This window comes from Lutra lutra, chromosome 3, assembly GCF_902655055.1.
Source record: "Lutra lutra chromosome 3, mLutLut1.2, whole genome shotgun sequence".
Taxonomy (NCBI): Eukaryota; Metazoa; Chordata; class Mammalia; order Carnivora; family Mustelidae; genus Lutra; species Lutra lutra.
The window spans coordinates 96,456,742-96,474,328 of NC_062280.1; the positions used below are offsets into that span (position 1 = coordinate 96,456,742).

The 17,587-nt window shown below is 36.0% G+C and overlaps 1 protein-coding gene across 1 annotated transcript in view; it reads right to left on the reverse strand.

The window, feature by feature from the left end:
• The window catches only part of R3HDM1 (R3H domain containing 1), a 206,095-nt gene that overhangs the window by 120,133 nt on the left and 68,375 nt on the right, over positions 1–17,587 (reverse strand). Inside the window, 2 exon segments of the mRNA XM_047722506.1 lie at positions 13,588–13,798; positions 15,465–15,673. Of these exon segments, the coding sequence (XP_047578462.1) occupies positions 13,588–13,758 (171 nt within the window). The 5' untranslated portion in view covers positions 13,759–13,798; positions 15,465–15,673.

The following is a 17,587-nucleotide window of genomic DNA, read 5'->3' on the forward strand; positions in this document are numbered from 1 at the left end:
GCCCCTTAAAAAATTTTTTAAAGATATCTTAAGATCTTTTTAGAAAAACAAGATGTTTACTGTGACAACTATATATCTCTAAAATAATGCTTCCAAAATTACTCATTTATTGAAATCTATATGAAAACAGAAGGATGTTAATAGCGACAAAGTACATAAAACCAAACATCAAATTTTGAGCAAATTAACATACTAGGCAATTTTCCTAATAAAGCATGATTTTTTTTTTTCTTGTTCACAATCTGCTCAAAATATCTTTATATCAACAGGGTGGACAGAACATTTAGGTTTAATATCAGTTACACAATATTAACATAAACTTCCACAAGTACAGATAGGATATTGTTTCCTTTTGAGCTGGCAAAGTGACTACAGACAAAACACTTTAAAATAAAGATGAAATAAAGATAAAGATATAAAAATAAAAATATTTTATTTAAAATAGAAGAGATGGGGAACTTGCAAGTACAAACTGTATTTCCTATGCAGGAGGACTGCATTTAAATCTCTAGCTTTGCTTATTAGTAGATGACCCTGGTCAAATTTTTTAGTTTATTCTCATCTGTATAAAAGGCCATACTATTCGTACTTAGTTTTAAAGGCTCTTGAATAAGTTCATTAAAAGGCAGACTTTAAAAAGGGGTTTTGTGGGGCGCCTGGGTGGCTCAGTGGGTTAAAGCCTCTGCCTTGGGCTCAGGTCACTCAGGTCATGATCCCAGGGTCCTGGGATTGAGCCCCGCGTCTGGCTCTCTGCTCAGCAGAGAGCCTGCTTCCCTTCCTCTCTCTCTCTGCCTGTCAAATAAATAAATAAATAAGTAAATCTTTAAAAAAAAGGGGGGGGGGGTTGTAAAACCTAAAGCAATATAGATATATAGTAGGTTATTAAAGGTTAGGAATCTAGTGTGTCAGAAGACCAATGTCCTACTTCTGCTCACTAGTCATAAGATTTAACTTAAAAACAATTAAGTGAGGATACTGTATGTTATTCCTATAGTAATGACTTAAAGTTTTCATAGACATATATGCATTCATCAGCTCAGTTTTAATTCAGAAGGAACCTCTGATGACAGTGAAGATGAAAAGAGAGATGTAAAATTATCTCAGCGTGACTTCATTTAATTGACATATTCTGAGTTCCTGCTTACATACAAGACACTGCCAAGGCACTGGGGCTACACAGATGAGTAAGACAGTTTCCAGTCTCAAGGACATTACAGCCCAAGTTTGGAATTCCTAAAGAGTCAAGCAGAACCCAAGACCTTCAGAATCTAAGTCGAGTGCACTTTACATCAGCCCTATAAAAACGTTTTGTGGATCAAATACTCCTTGCGACAGACTACTAAAGATGGCCTCCCCAAATTCCCATCCCCCATTATTTAATCAAACTCCAACCTAAGTCAGGCTGCGAGGGGGGTTTTATAGATGTCATTAAATCCCAAGTAAATGGATGTTAAGATAGAGATAACTCAGTTGGGTCGGATGCCATCAGGAGAGCCCTTTAAAATTTAGCTGAAAGTTTACTTTGGTTGAGAGCAGAAAGGCAAGTCAGAAACAAAGGGTGAGAAGGACATGACACATCATTGCTGGCTTCCAAGATGGAAAGGCCAGTGGAAGACTGTAGGTAGGCTCTAGGAGCAGAGTGGCCCTTGGCTGAGCAGTCAGTCAGGAAATGTGGATCTCAGACTTAGAGCTAGCTGTAAGGAACTAGGTTATGTCAGCAACTAGAATGAGCGTGGAAGCAAATTATTCTCCCAAGCCTTCAGATGAGGGCCCAGGCTGGCCAACACCTTTTGGCATTGTGAAACTCTAGACAAAGAACTTGGCTGAGCCCAGTTTAGCTTCTAATCTACAGAACTGTGAGTTGACAAGAGGATGTTCTTTTAAGGATCTAAGTTTATGGTAATATGCTATGTTGCAACAGAAAACTAATATACTACTCCATAAGTAGATTATTATTACCTGCCAAAGTAGCATTATTCAATAAAAATCAGTTATAATTTCACTTCAAATAGCAATGAACTGAAATTACATAATACATACAAAAGAACAAAGCAGAGAAAACCAGTTCTGTTTATTAGAGTAAATAACCTTTGTTTTATATTTTGGTATCAATTTGGCAGCCAGATTTGACTTTATTTTTTTTTTTTTAAAGATTTTATTTATTTATTTGACAGAGAGAGATCACAAGTAGATGGAGAGGCAGGCAGAGAGAGAGAGGGAAGCAGGATCTCTGCCGAGCAGAGAACCCGATGCGGGACTTGATCCCAGGACCCTGAGATCATGACCTGAGCCGAAGGCAGCGGCTTAACCCACTGAGCCACCCAGGCGCCCCCAGATTTGACTTTAATAGGAAAACAATTTTTAAAAAAATGTACCTTATTATTTAAAGCATGGTTTAACTTTTTCCCATTTTTTAAACCAGAAAAATAAATACACACAAAATTTACCATCTTAACAATTAAGTATACAGTTCAGTAGTATTAAATACATTCATAACTTTGTTCAACCATCACTACCATTCACATCCACAACTCTTTTCATCTTGTGAAACTAAAACTCTATACCTATTAAATATAACTCCCATTCTCCTCTCCCCACAGTCCCTGGCAACCACCATTCTTCTTTCTGTCTTAAGTTCGCTTTGAAGTATTACATGTTAAATGGAATCATATGGTATTTGCCTTTTGTGACCGGATTATTTCACTTAGCATATGACCTCAAGTTTATCCGTGTTATAGCATATTGCAGAATTTCCTTCCTAAGGCTTAGTAATATTCTATTGTATGTAGATACCAAAATGTACTTATCTATTCATATGTTGATGGATGCATTTGGATTGATTCAATGCTTCAGCTCTCGTCAATAATGTTGCTAAGAACATCGGCATACAAATATGTATTCAAAATCCTGCTTTCAGTTTTTTGAGGGTTATATACTTAAGAGTGGAATTGCTGGACCATATGGTTATGCAATTTTTAATTTTTTGAAAAACTGCTATACTGTTTCCCAAAGTGGCTGTCCCATTTTAAATTCCCTCCAAGAGTGTACAAGGTTTCAATTCCTCCACATTCCTGCCAACACTTGTTTTCTGGTTTTTGATATGCATCCTAATGGATATGAGATAGTACTCATTGTAGTTATGATTTGCTTTTTCCTAATAATTAATGATGATGTGTATCTTTTCATGTACTTATAGGCCATTCACAGAACTTCTTTAGAGAAATGTCTGTTCAAGTCCTTTGCCCATTTTTGAATAGAGTTGTTTCATAGTTGTAGTTTTAGTAATTTTCTATATATTCTGGTTAATTACTTGTTGGATACCAATTTACAAATGTTTCCTCCTATGGGTTGCCTTTACACTCTGTTGACAGTGGCTTTTAGTGCACAATTTAAAAAAAATTTCCATGAAGTCCAATTTGTCTTTTTTTCTTTTGTTACCTGTACTTTCAGTGTCAGATTCAAGAAATCATTGCTAAATCCAAATTTTTGTCCCAAGTTAATTCTCCTCCCCCTTTTAGAGATTTTGATTTATGTTCCCTTTGGTATTCTGATTAGAGTAAGACCAGTGAGAATTATGCTTTATAAATACTACAAGATATGGCTCTACATTGTATATGGAGAAAAATTAACACTGGAATTAAGGCAATAACTACACGTGCAAATCAAGCACGTTACTCTGACACAGCCCTTAGTAAAAAGCTCTTTCAGTTACGTGATAATTGATACTGGTGCATGGGGGTCAGTCATTGTTTTGAAGGATAAGCTTTGAAGGCTTCACTCATTTAAAAAATACCTCCTACTGGCCCATAAAGGCCAGAGGGAGCCTTTGCTAAACTCCACTGTAATCAATTGCAATCATTGTGCCTACAGTCTTCTGATACACCTGACTGAACATCTCTTTTATTTGTACAAGATCAAACTTCAGTGACCTGATCCTGATTAGGGTGGAGTCATCTGTGTTGACACCTTTCATGGACTAGTAGAAGCTCTCAGTAAAGAAAGCAAGGTGGTTCAGGGCAGACAGCAAGATGGTCTTCAAACCACTTTCAACTCAACTGCCAACTTTCAACTCAACTGCCAACACTGCCTAACAAACCTTGATTAGCCATCCTGGAATAAGCCTCCACGGTAGTTTTCAGCTGAGGAAAGCTACTTAGGGCAAGAATTATGTTAAAGCAAGATTCATCTGTCCCTAGTCTCTCCTCATCAGCCTGATAAAGATGCTGGATATCTTTCCTGAGCCAATTGGTGGCATGTATGCATGTGAGCTTAGCATTTTATTTTTCCCTTTCTAAAATCCATCCATCTTAAGAACACTCTGGCTATTTTATCTGACTCTAATCAGCCAAGTCTCACAAACTAGTAAACAAGTCCAAGCCTTGGACAGGGATGTCCCCTGAAGTGTCCTCATTTTTTGCTATGTTGTAACAGCTACAAGAAAATGCACTGAAACACAGATGCTGCTTTTAGGGTAGCTGAGCAAAAATGAAGTATCACTGCTCTGGAAAAACTGAATGGAGGTAGAAGGCTAGACGTAAGTCTCAATTATACCACTGGCTCTCCAGGTGACTGGGTAATTCACTTCCATTTATCTGGAAAATGGAAGGAGTGCTCAGATGAACTTTGGAAACTTTAGCTCTGAATTTTTGAATTTAATGAATTTAACTTCAAAATGCTCAATCATTACTTTGAGCTTCACTTGTCAACTCAGAATCTTTTTTTGGAAGAAATGTCAGTGGGATTAACAGAGGGCACCTCACCTCCTAGGTATTTCTTCCTCAGGTTCTTAAGGAGTAATGGTGGTGATGATAACCTCCACAGATGTCCATGGTTTTCAAAAGGAAACCCATATTCCACCCTGAACCCGAACACATACTTTCAGTTCCCAGACATTGGGTCTGGCACCAGAAGACTAATACAGTCTTGTCTCAGATCTCAGTATTGACTCTTCTCTTGAAAATGCCACAGTCCCTCTCTCGTAATGCTGAACCAGTCTCCTGGCTTTCCTCCTGTTGTCTGTGGGGCCATGATCAGTGTATCAATGCTCTGGGCTGTGTGTGTTTTTGCTGGAATCACCCAAGGGTCAGGGAGTCTGGTGTGACTAATCATTTGGTTGGTGTGGTGGCTTCCATAGCTTAATGGTTGTTTTCCCTTATTAGTGTTGTTGCTTTTCCCTTAGGCATCTTATGTCCTCATTGTTCAAAGTACAGCCCAGTGGCCTGGGGATAGCGAATACTGACACCAGCTGGGAGGTTGTAGAGATGCAGAATCTTGGGGATATCAATCCATACCTTCCTCATTATGTTTTGTGGTATTCACCCTTTGACTTCCTTAAAGCAGTCAACTCTTAATAGGTCTGGCAGCCCCAGCTCCACAGCCTCTTCTCTCTCAGATATGCAGATTGTAGCAGGTAACCCTGGGAACTGGGGTGTCTTGGAGCTGGGGTTAGTTAGGGACTGAAAAAGCCCTCTTGGCTGGCCCCTTTGGTGTCAAAATTTAAGAAATCATTGCCAAATCCAAAGTTATGATGCTTTTGCCCTGTTTCTTCTAAGAGTTTCATACTTTAGCTGTTATATTCAAGTCTTTCATTCATTTTGTGTTAATTTTTATATACAGCATTAGGTAAAGCTCCAACTTCCTTCTTTGGCTATCCAGCTGTCCCAGTCACCATCTGTTAAAAAGACTGTCCTTTCTCCATGGTGTTGGCACCTTCTCAAAAATCATTTGACCATATATGCAATGCAAGGGTTTATTTCTGGGCTATTTTCTTACATTGGTCTGTAAGTCTGTCTTTATGCCAGTACCACAGTTTTGATTACTGTAGCTTTCACAAAAGTTTTGAAAATGGGATGTGTGAATCTTCTAATTTTGTTCTTTTTTAAGATTGTTTTGGTGGGAGCAGGGTGGAGCAAAATGCACAAAGGGAATCAAGGAGTACAAACATCCAGTTACAAAGTAAGTTATAGGGGATATTATGCACCACATGGGGAATATAGCCAATAATATTATATTAATTTTGTATGCTGACAGATGATAACTAGATTTATTGAGGTATACATTTTACAGTGTATACAAAGGCTGAATCACTGTTGTATACTTCAAGCTGATATACTGTATGTCAAATAATCCGCAATTAAAAAAAATATGTTGGTATTCTTGGTCCTATCAGATTCCCTATGAATTTGAGAATGAGTTTTTCTATTTCAGCAAAAAATGTCATTTGGATTTTGATAGGGATTGCATTAAATCTATAGATGATTTTGGGTAGTACTGACATTTTAACATCAAATCTGTTCATAAACATGGGATGTTTCCATTTAGTTATGTCACTTTAAGCAATGTTACACAGTTTTCATTGTACAAATCTTTTACCTCCTTGATGAAGTTAGTACCTAAGTATTTTATTCTCTTGATTTTTTTTTTAAGGGGGAGCAGAGGGTGAGTGAGAGAGAGAATTAAGCAGGTTCCATGTCCATTGCAGACAGAGCCCAATGCAGGGCTCCATCTCACCACCCTGAGATAATGACCCAAGCCAAAATCAAAAATTGGACACTTAACCAACTGAGCCACCCAGATGCCCCACTATTTTATTCTTTTGACACTATTACAAATCAAATTGCTTTTATTATGTCCTTTTCAGACTGTTCACTGTTAGTTTATGGAAGTACAACCCATTTGTATGTGTGTTGATTTTGTCTCCTGCTACTTTATTAAATTCATTTGTTAGTTTTAACAGATTTTTGGGGAATCTCTATAGTTCTCTACATATAAGGTCACATCATCTACAAAAATTTTGTTTCTTCCTTTCCAATTTATATGTCTTTTATTTCTTTTTCTTATCTAACTGCTCTGGCTAGAATTTACAAGTACTATGTTGAAGAGAAGTGGTGAAAACAGCATCTTTGCCTTGTTCCTGAACTTGGAGGAAAAGCTTTAAGTAAATCTTTTACCAATGACATGATCAACGTTGGTTTTTTATATATGGCTTTTATTATGTTGATGTAGTTTTCTTCCATTAGAAGCTTTTTTGAATATTTTATCAGAAAAGGGTGTTGATTTTTGTGAAATGCCTTTTCTGCCTCAATTGAGAAGATCAAATGTTTTATTCCCTTCATTCTGTTAACATAGTATGTTCACACTGATGGATTTTCATCTGTTGAACCATCCTTGAATTTCAAGAATAAATCCCACTTGGTCAGGGCAAGTAATCTTTTCATATGCTGCTGAATTCAATTTACTAGTATTCTGCTAAAGATTTTTGCATCAATGTTCACAAGGGACATTGGTCTTTAGTTTTCTTGTAGCATCTTTGTCTGGCTTTGGTATCATGGTAATACTGGAAAAAGAATGAGTTAGGAAGAGTATCCTCTGAAATTTTTTGGAAAAGCTGGAGCAGGATTGGCACTACTTTTTAAAGATGCATTTATTTATCTTAGAGACAGAAAGTGAGAATGGGTGGAGGGACAGAGGAGAGAATCTCAAGCAGACTCCCCATTGAGCACAGAGTCCAATGAGGGGCTTGATGGCATGACCCTGAGATCACAACATGAACCAAAATCAAGAGTCGACACTTAATCAACTGAGCCACCCAGGAACCCCTGTGATTTTTAAATGGTTGGTAAAATTCACCAGTAAAGCCATCAGGTCTGGGGCTTTTCTCTGCTGGAAGAATTTTGATTACTGAATCAATTGCCTTACTAGCTACAGGTCTTTTCAGATTTTGTTTCTTCATGATTTAGCCTTGTCAGGTTTTATGTTTCTAGGAATTTGTTCATTTCATCTACAATATCCAATTTGTTGGTGCACAGTCATTCACAGTACCCTCTTATAATCCTTTCGTTTTATAGAATTGGTGGTAATGTCCCCACTTTAATGTCTGATTTTAGTAATTTGAGCCTTTTATTCCTTAGTCCATCTAGCTAAAGTTTTGCCAATTTGGTTGATCTTTTCAAAGAAGCAACTTCTGGTTTCACTGATTTTCTCCATTGTTTTGTTTTTCATTTTTACCAGCATTTTATTGCCACAGTAAAAATTTAGTAGGTTATTTAACAAACCTTAACATCTCTAGAGCGATGCTAAGGGACAAGGTCCCCAATTTATAATTAGCATTATTTGATACAAAACATGTATTAGGCCAATAAATGCATGCAGAATATGAAATATGCTTAAAGGACTTCAGTTTGAAATGGGTCAGAACTACAAGCTACTAGCCTGAAGAAAAACAGAGACTTAGTAACAAGTAGTTAAGGTGTAATATCACAATAAATGTTGACTATTCTTATATTTACTGCCCTGTAGATAAATTTTGAGGGCAAAGAAAAGTAAACATCATTGATGATTTTAGTACTTTGGTCTTTTGTTTACAATAAAGGAACTTTAAACAGATTTAAAATTTGTTTCAGAATATGAATTTTGAAGGATTCTCAAAACATTACTTGTACCTTAATTGTTAAGCCAAACCAGAGTGTTTTACAACTAACAACAAAGGAAACAGAAACTTAAATCTAAGTAGTCAACTTAATATAAAGAAATGTTACATAGAGTTTTTTGTTTTTTTTTTTTTCCTTAACCATAAATGTCTCTTTTGGTCTAATAGTTTCAATAGTTTTCTTTACCTTTCCCTGTACTACTAAGGACAGTTTAAATCTGTTTGAAGGCTCTTTATTACAAAAGAAAACATAAAAAACAAAATGTGGAAATACAGAAATGGTGAACCACCATAACAATTAAGTACTGCTAAGAAAGAATAATCTTTATGAGTTATATTGTGTGTTTGCATAAAAACAGCCACCTTAAAGACCCTCAATTAAAGAGGCACTCTATCTCAAAAAGGGGATCATTTTTCATATGTAATTACTATGAACAAAATAAATTATAATGGTTAAAATGCTTCAACTAAGACTCCTAATACATCTTGAAGAGTTTACTAATTCTCAGTACTTTCCAAGGTAATAGTAAGAATTTATGGTAATTATGCTGGAGGAGATAATGAATTAAAGTGTTAACTGTCTAGCTAATAGTCAGCAGCAATAAAAACCATGGAGTCAGGCTGATCATTTCGACTGGAATAGTGAGTTGGAAGACAGGACTTTTAAATCAATAACCTGCCAAATAACAATCACTAATTGGTTTATATCATTTAATACTCTGGGCAAAAGAACACAAGGTTAAATATCCAAAAACCTAAATCTTGGACTCTAAGGAAAAGTCCATGGAGAAACTCAGAATTATCTGGTGTACAGTTACCCCTCATATTAAAGATAAAGGATCTCAGCATCCTATTGGTGATACACACGGAAATTACTGAAGAAAGTAAAATAGTATGTAAAAAGATTTCTTTATCTGTAAGAAATGAACTACTTTATACATGTAATAATGGGAGCACCGTGAAAAGCAAATATGTTTTTAAGTGCTAGTTGTCTTATGTGCATATAACCCAGGTTCAACAGAAAGAGTACTGAATCCTTGAAATAATTAAAAAATTAAAGTACACTATGGGAAGTGAATTTTAGTTTTAAAAGTTGAACTCATTAAATACTAATAAAAGACAACACAAGTACAGTATACAGATCTAGAACTTAATGCATGGAAACAAAAGCTGAAACGAAAAAAGGTAACCAATACAAACTGAATTGGCCATTCTATTGTTCAATAAATAGTTCGTTGGAAGAGAGACCATTGTTTAAACTGCTCTAAAATATGTTTTGGATCGTGTTTACATACACATGTACACAGATGAACACACCTAGACAAAACATTTGTCGAGTAAAGATACAACTGTATAAAAATGGGAAAGCGGAATATGAACCATTAATAAGTAATCAGAATACAAGATTCCTAATTTTACATTTCAAATAAATTATTGCAAAAAAGCAAGACAAGGAACTTACCCTAACTTTAATCTGAAAATTCTATCGCTGAGAAAAACCAAGTACCAGACATCATATAAATTAGTTATACAAAGAAGACCAAAGCAAACAATTCCTCCCCTGACCTCACCATTCACCCCATATTAAGGATTAGTTGTAGTCAAACAAAATTTAGAAACTTGGCTCCTCACCACTCCAATCTTCTACATACTTCATAATTACAGAAAGTCCAATACGCAATTTGTAAGATTTGAAACAGGAATAGGTATGGCAATAGAAAAGTTACTAAGCAAAAACTCTGTACCACTATTTGGAACCATAATCAATAGTTCAGAACAACTCCATGGCAATTACATGGGTAAGTTAACTTCTGGAAATTAATGTACACAGATTGCTTGAATTAGCACTAAAGTATTCTTAAGGAAGTAATCCTTAAAATTCTGTAAAAGATTATAACCTGAAACAAAACTCTGAATGAAAAAACACAACTAACATTTTTAAAAAGTAGAGAGTCATGCAAGGAGAATTACTTCCCAAAGCAAAGGTTAAGCTCTATGAGGCAGTCTCTACTTAAAACAATCCAATGTGGTGATAAAGTATTTACATACTTCCAATGTCAGCTGGCCTCTCCCTAGTTTGATGAAATTTTTAATGTAAATGCTATCTTTAACAAATAGTAAAAAATTTAAAGATTTCTTCATAGTATTAAAGAAGCTAATATATCCCTTCATTTAAAAATGACTTTTTCTAGGGGCACCTGAGTAGCTCAGTTGGTTAAACGTCTGCTTTCAGCTCAAGTCATGATCCCAGGGTCCTGGGATGGAGCCCTGCGTTGGGCTCCCTGCTCAGGGGAGCGCCTGCTTCTTCCTCTCCGTCTGTCCCTCCCCTTCCGCTTGTGCTCTGTCTCTCGCTTTCTCTCTCTCAAATAAATATCTTTAAAAAAAAAAAAAAGACTTTTTCTAAATAAAACACTAAGGGGATGGTAAGGAAATTAAGACTTGGAGATGTATAAAATGTATGATTGTTGAGGAAAACATTTTCATTTTCCTAGATCTCTTCAAGTGTTACTGTGCTGAAGCAAGACAATGGACATAAGTTTATTCATGGTAGTTCACTTTCAGAATGATATAGAAGAAAGGAGGAAATTAGTGGTTTATTCAAAATTCTTAAGGGGAAACCTATGTTAGTTGGCAAATACATCTAAATTTGAGTAAAAAAAACAGTTGCTATTTTCAAGGTTCAAACTCACAACCCTAAGCTGAGATCAGGAGTTGCACACTTAATCAAATGAGCCACCAAGGTTCCCCTAATTATAGTTGCTATTAAAATTAAATCTTTAGCCAGGATGTTAGAGATACCAAAGAAAGATGAAATGTCTCCTACTATGTCAGAAGAAAGGCATTTCATAAAGAGTAACTCTGTATTGTTAAAAGGTAATTTTGTATTAGCCGTATTCTTCTTAACAAGACTCTATTCTCTGCTCATGCCTAACACAATTGACTTTATTTTATATTAGGTGAACATACAGGAAAACCTTTTCTACTTATTAATCTACTTTCATTCCTAATTTCCATTACTTAAATCTCTCCCATATAAGTTATTTTGACTGTAAGCCTCTTCTTGTCAGACACCTTGTATGGAGGCACCTTGGATCTCAAAAAGTTCCAAGCAGAGTAAATATTCTCACCATAGTAAATTCTTAATAAACATTTGAATAAGCTATGAAAATAGTATTCAATGGATTAACATAAAATGAATTCTCATGTTCTCTTTGTTCCTCTTTCCAATCTTCACAGTCATAATTCTATATGGAATAGGATATCAAAGACCATGTCCATTTTTGCTTACTATAGTAGGTCGTTGGCATAGAATAGGCTTTCAATAAGCATCTGGTGAATGAGTGAAATTTTCCTGTAATATCAACTACGGGGCCTTGATTCAATTGTGGTCATCAAAATGCTCTTGTGCCTATTACCAAGGGTAACGCAACAGACACACCAGGAAATGTAATACCCAAATTAATTACTTGTTTATTAGCATGACCTAGATGAGTGAACATTAGGTATAAAAAAGAGACTAAAAGGAAATCTTCTACTAATTCAATCACGAATACAAGAGAATTTTAGCAGATTTTCTCTGATTCAATCAGGATACTGGCATACTGCCATCACCGAGTATAGTGATTGCAGGCTTAACAATTTTTTGTTTTAAAAAGTGCTATTACTAAAAGTGACAAGAAAAAGTATATTATTTCTCCCAATTTCTTAGGTAATTACCACTTGACTATACTTAATCAGTGGGGCCTAAATGCTTTTTTTTTTTTTAATAGCCGTGTGAGTTGCTTTCATTTTCTAACACATTTCTGGCACATACTAGAGAATAAACCAAATTTTTGACTGAATGAAGGAATGATATAACCTTTAGAAGAACCTTCTTTACTTATTAAAAAAAATAGCCCTCATATAGCATTCAAGATCTTCAGGATATATTAAGAGTGATAAGAGTGATGATAGAATACTTTCTCCCAAAGTAGAATTCTTTATCCACAGAACTAAACTAAAACAAATGAGTTAGAAATAGTATTTTAAGGTTAGTTTTTGTGGTAGATTAAAGGTCTTTCCTACTAAGAGGCGGGCTGTAATTCCCTTTCTCTTGAATCTGGGTTACCTTTATTGACATGTGTCACTGAAAGAAGAAAGAGGAAGAGACATTCTGAGACTTCTGAGCCTAGGTCAAAAGAACCCTTGTAGCTGTGCTTGGCTTTTGGAACATGGTTTTTGTGATTCCTGAGTTGTCACACAGTAAGTATAACTACCTTGGGTCTCCCATGCTGTAGGGGCCATAGGTAGGTGCTCCCAGTTCCAGCTGAGACTATATTTCTGCCATTCCCACCAAGGTGCCAGATATGTGGGTAAACAGTCTGGACCTTCTATGCCAGCCTATCTGTCAGTTAAATACCAGCAAAAACCACTTTTGATCCCTGTGCAGTAGAAAATTCAGTAAGCCAAGCCCTTATCCTGTCTTCCTGACTCACAAATCATAAAATATTAAAAAATTAAGTGGTGTTTAAAAATTGTTAGTCCTTTGTTGTGCACTAATGTCTTCTAAAGCAGGAAGATATCTGGAACACTTAGAAGTGAATGTATGTACTACTTGAAATAATTTTTTACCTGTCTTGAATCTGTTGACCAACTCATCAATTTCCATCTATGCCTGGAATTAAAAGCCTTCTCCACGGTTAATTCTGTCATCATATATGTGTAGTGACAAAAGCCTCAAGTGACTTCTTTTCTCCCCACCAACCACTTTTCTTAGTCATGGATGATTGCTTCCCTGGAGGATTGTTTTTACCGAGAGAACTAGTTTTTTCAACCTTGCTTATTCTGCTCTCCTTTAAGGGCTCTTAGGTTAGATTCTGTACTCTCACGACACTAACAGGTGCAGAGTGGTATGAAAAAGTAGAAAGCCAATAAAAAACATATTGGCCACATACGAATAAAAACAATTACATTACAAGTAAATACAAAACAAATTAAAGATATAAGCAATTCAAAGAGCTACACTCAACAAGCTATTCCAGAACACTGAAAACCAGCTGGTCAAAATGTCCCAAAGGGTCAATTTACCCTTTTACAATTCTGAAAGTGCGTTTGGTATGAAGAGTATAACTACATCTTGAGTATTTAGTATTTGTAGCCAAAGAGAAAATCCTGTTTACCTGAAAATCAATATTGTTGTCAATACAACGTTCATTCTTCTCTGCCAAAATGTTCCCATAGTTTTCTGATTTGATAAGATTTTCAACTCTGGTTGTATCTTTCACTTCTGCCTCCAAATCCTTCATTGTTTCAGTTTCATTTTTTACAGTAACAGTATCAGACATCCTCATCAGCAAAGGTTACTTTAGAATTCTACAGGGAACTTGAAGCCTTAGCAAGAGAGGAAAAAAAATTAAATTCAGTTTGAAACATTTCTTAAATTCGCCTACTATACAATATTGACTAAGCGCCCTCTATGGTCCAGGAACAACGTTGAGTTTACATAGGTAGAAGCAAGTTTCCTGCTTTCAAAGAGTATAGAGCTTAGTGGCAGAAATACACAAATCTAAAAAAAGCATAATACAACAAGCTAAGAGCTATAATAAGGATATGAGGTAATTCCGGTGCACATATCACCCTTTTTCTTTTTAAAAGATTTTTATTTATTTATTTGATAGAGAGAGAGAGAGCACAAGCAGGGGAAGCAGCAGGCAGAGGGAGAGGGAGAAGCAGATACCCCACTGAGCAGGGAGCCCAATGCCAGGTTCAATCTCAGGATCCTGGGATCATGAAAAAGGCAGACACTTAACTAATTTAGCCACGTAGGCACCTGCACATTATCTCTTTTAAAGGGTCTTAAGAAACATTAAAGGAGTGAGCCATATGAAAGTGAAACGTAATGGTTGTAGAGTTATAAAAAATACATACTTAAGATGACATGAGAAATCTTTTTTTCTAAAAGGATGACAGGAGTATCATCCTGTAAGAAAAATGTATTCCTATTATAGCCTTCATTTAGGTTCCTAAAGTTCTAAATTTCTTGAATTTTCCTTCAATTCCAAAAGGAAAAAATTTAAAAAAAAAAAAAAAAAACAGCAACATGGTATACAAAACATAGGTGGGTTGTGCATTAATAGTCCACTTTAGCAATCAAGCACTGAAAACTCTCCTGACTAATGTGATTCAGTGCCTAACAACACGGTATTACCAGACACTCAGGAAATCAAATCCATAGGATGCCAATATATTTCCTATCTTCAGTGAGGTTAAGAAAACACTGGGAACCTTATACTGGATATATCAGATAAGAATATATGAGGGACAGGTGTCAATTTACATCCTGTAAGAAATGTGATGTTAAAAAGGAGAACTTGAGGGACACCTGGGTGGCTCAGTGGGTTAAGCCTCTGCCTTCAGCTCGGGTCATGATCCCAGGGTCTTGGGATCGAGCCCTGCATCGGGATCCCTGCTCGGCGGGGAGCCTGCTTCCTCCTCTCTCTCTGCCTGCCTCTCTGCCTACTTGTCATCTCTCTCTCTCTCTCTCTCTGTCAAATAAATAAAATAAAATCTTAAAAAAAAAAAAAAAAGGAGAACTTGATGTCAACAACTTTAATTTTTTTCTAGCTTGAGATATAACTGACATACAACAATGTGTAAGTTTAAGGTGCATGACATAATGATTTGATAGATGCATATACTGTCAAATGATTGCCACAATGTATCACTTAACATAATTACAATTAAATATCTAAATAAATGAAGAAAAGAATATCTAAACACAAATTTCAGAAATCCATAAAATGGATTTTTGACAACCTGAAAAGGGTAAAAAACAAAAAAAAGAGGGAGATATAGATTCTAAAGTCACAGACGGACTAAACGGAATTTAAATCTTCATTAAATATATTCTATACCAGACTTAATTGGCTCATTCTCAACACAATAAGGTTACTAAAAGGTAGGGCATTTCTTAAAATACTCTGGTTCCTTGCTTTTTATATTAAGATTCTGAAATAAAAAGGGATATGTTTTTCTCTCAAGTGTTAAAACAGATTACCTGAAGTATCCTATGGAACTGGGATTGCGGTGTCCCACAAAAATAAAATAAAGTAATCCAAGGTTCTTTTTCACAGTTGTCAGCCAGGATGTCAAGTGTATTGAACCATCTGGAATCTGGTAGGAGGAGTCCCATGTCCTTGTCACCACTGTAGATTCCTGGGCTGAAATGGACTGTTGTGGATCAAATATATCATACCTTTCAGTGGCCTAAAATTAAAACAAAAGGAAACCTTTTAACAAAATAGCCAAGAGAAGTAGAACAGTATATAGTAATTTAGAAATTAAAAATGCTACTATTGGTGAATTTATTATTTTCTTGGCCTAACAAGAGTCAGAATACTTAGTTATGACATGTATTAGTTTTGTGAGCCTGAAGTCACTCAGGGCACCTAGAAAATTTAGGAGTAAAAGCAGAGACGAGAAGAAAGCAAGGGAACTAATATATAATAAGAATTTAGCATGTGGTCAGTGTTGTAAGGAAGATAACTGTTTATTTTATAGATAAAGGAAAAAAGGTTTGCCTAAGATTGTGACCAAGAATGCTTAACTCCAAGAAGAGTTTTCTTCCAGAGCTACAACTCTATGGACTTACGGGAAGACTGTAATTTTCAGTAATGATCACACTCTAGATTTTTAAGAGTACAAAGAAGAAAAGGTTGTAATAAATCATTTAACATTTTCAACGAAATCCACATTGGTCTGTTAAAAAGCAAATGTCTATAAAGGGTAGAATCACTATTTTTAAAGACATCTGAAATGCTAAAATTCTTTCAGTGTCATCTGTTTTTTTTTTTTTTTAAGATTTTTATTTATTTATTTGACAGATCACAAGTAGGCAGAGAGGCAGGCAGAGAGACAGAGGAGGAAGCAGGCTCCCCACCGAGCAGAGAGCCCGATGGTGGCTGGATGGTGGTGGCTCGATCCCAGGACCCCGGGATCATGACCCGAGCCGAAGGCAGAGGCTTTAACCCACTGAGCCACCCAGGTGCCCCCAGTGTCATCTGTTTTTAAAGTCACTTTCATTTTATGTTTCTCTGGTGCAAAGGATTTTATTATAGCAAATAAACAGCTCTAAAAATCTTACATAGCTTTTCCATTTTCCTTTGATAGTGCTCTTGTCAATAAACAGAACAGTACAGTTTAAAGGTGAAACAATTGAAAATAGTACAGTGTAAGCACGAAGAGATAATAATATTGTCAACCATGCATCACAGAGCCATTCACATCTTATACTAGCTCTTCAAAAACTATTTTAAAATATAATTAATTTAGAACCCTGATATAGATTCACATCAGTTTTCATGTCTCAATTTCACTAAGAGATGACAGAAAGGAGGAATCAAGGAATGCCCAAGTTGTTTTCTGACATTGTCTTCTCTATTTCGCCGAGGTTGCTAGGCCCCTAAATCAAATAACTGTTCTTTTTAAAAATTTTTACAAAAAAACAAAACCAAAAAATAATTCAATATAATTTTTCTAATTTTTAACTTTTTCTCTCGTAAAATGGTAGACACAAGATGGCAGCACCCACTAAGCACCCAAATTATTGTGGTTTTGTTTGTTTTTAGTAAAGTGACCTGTGATTCAATCATAAATCCTTTAAGTTTGAAATTGTGAAGCAAGGCTATAATCTATATAAGAAAATAAAAGGGGGTGCCTATATGGCTCAGTCAGTTAAGTGTCTGACCCTTAGTTTTGGCTGGGGCCATGATCTCCATCTTGTGAGATGGAGCCCTGCGTCAGGCTCCACGCTGAGTGGAGCCTGCTTGAGATTCTCTCTTCCTCTCCCTCTGCCCCTTCCCCTGCACACACACTCTCTCTCAAAATCTTTAAATAAATAATAATTAAAAAGAACTAAAAAGGGGCGCCTGGGTGGCTCAGTGGGTTAAGCCGCTGCCTTCGGCTCAGGTCATGATCCCAGGTCCTGGGTTCGAGCCCCACATCGGGCTTTCTGCTCAGCAGGGAGCCTGCTTCCTCCTCTCTCTCTGCCTGCCTCTCTGCCTACTTGTGATTTCTCTCTGTCAAATAAATAAATAAAATCTTAAAAAAAAAAAAGAACTAAAAAAGTCAATAGCTGCAAGGGGTAATGAAGATGAGGCACAATGTAAAGAGGCAAACACT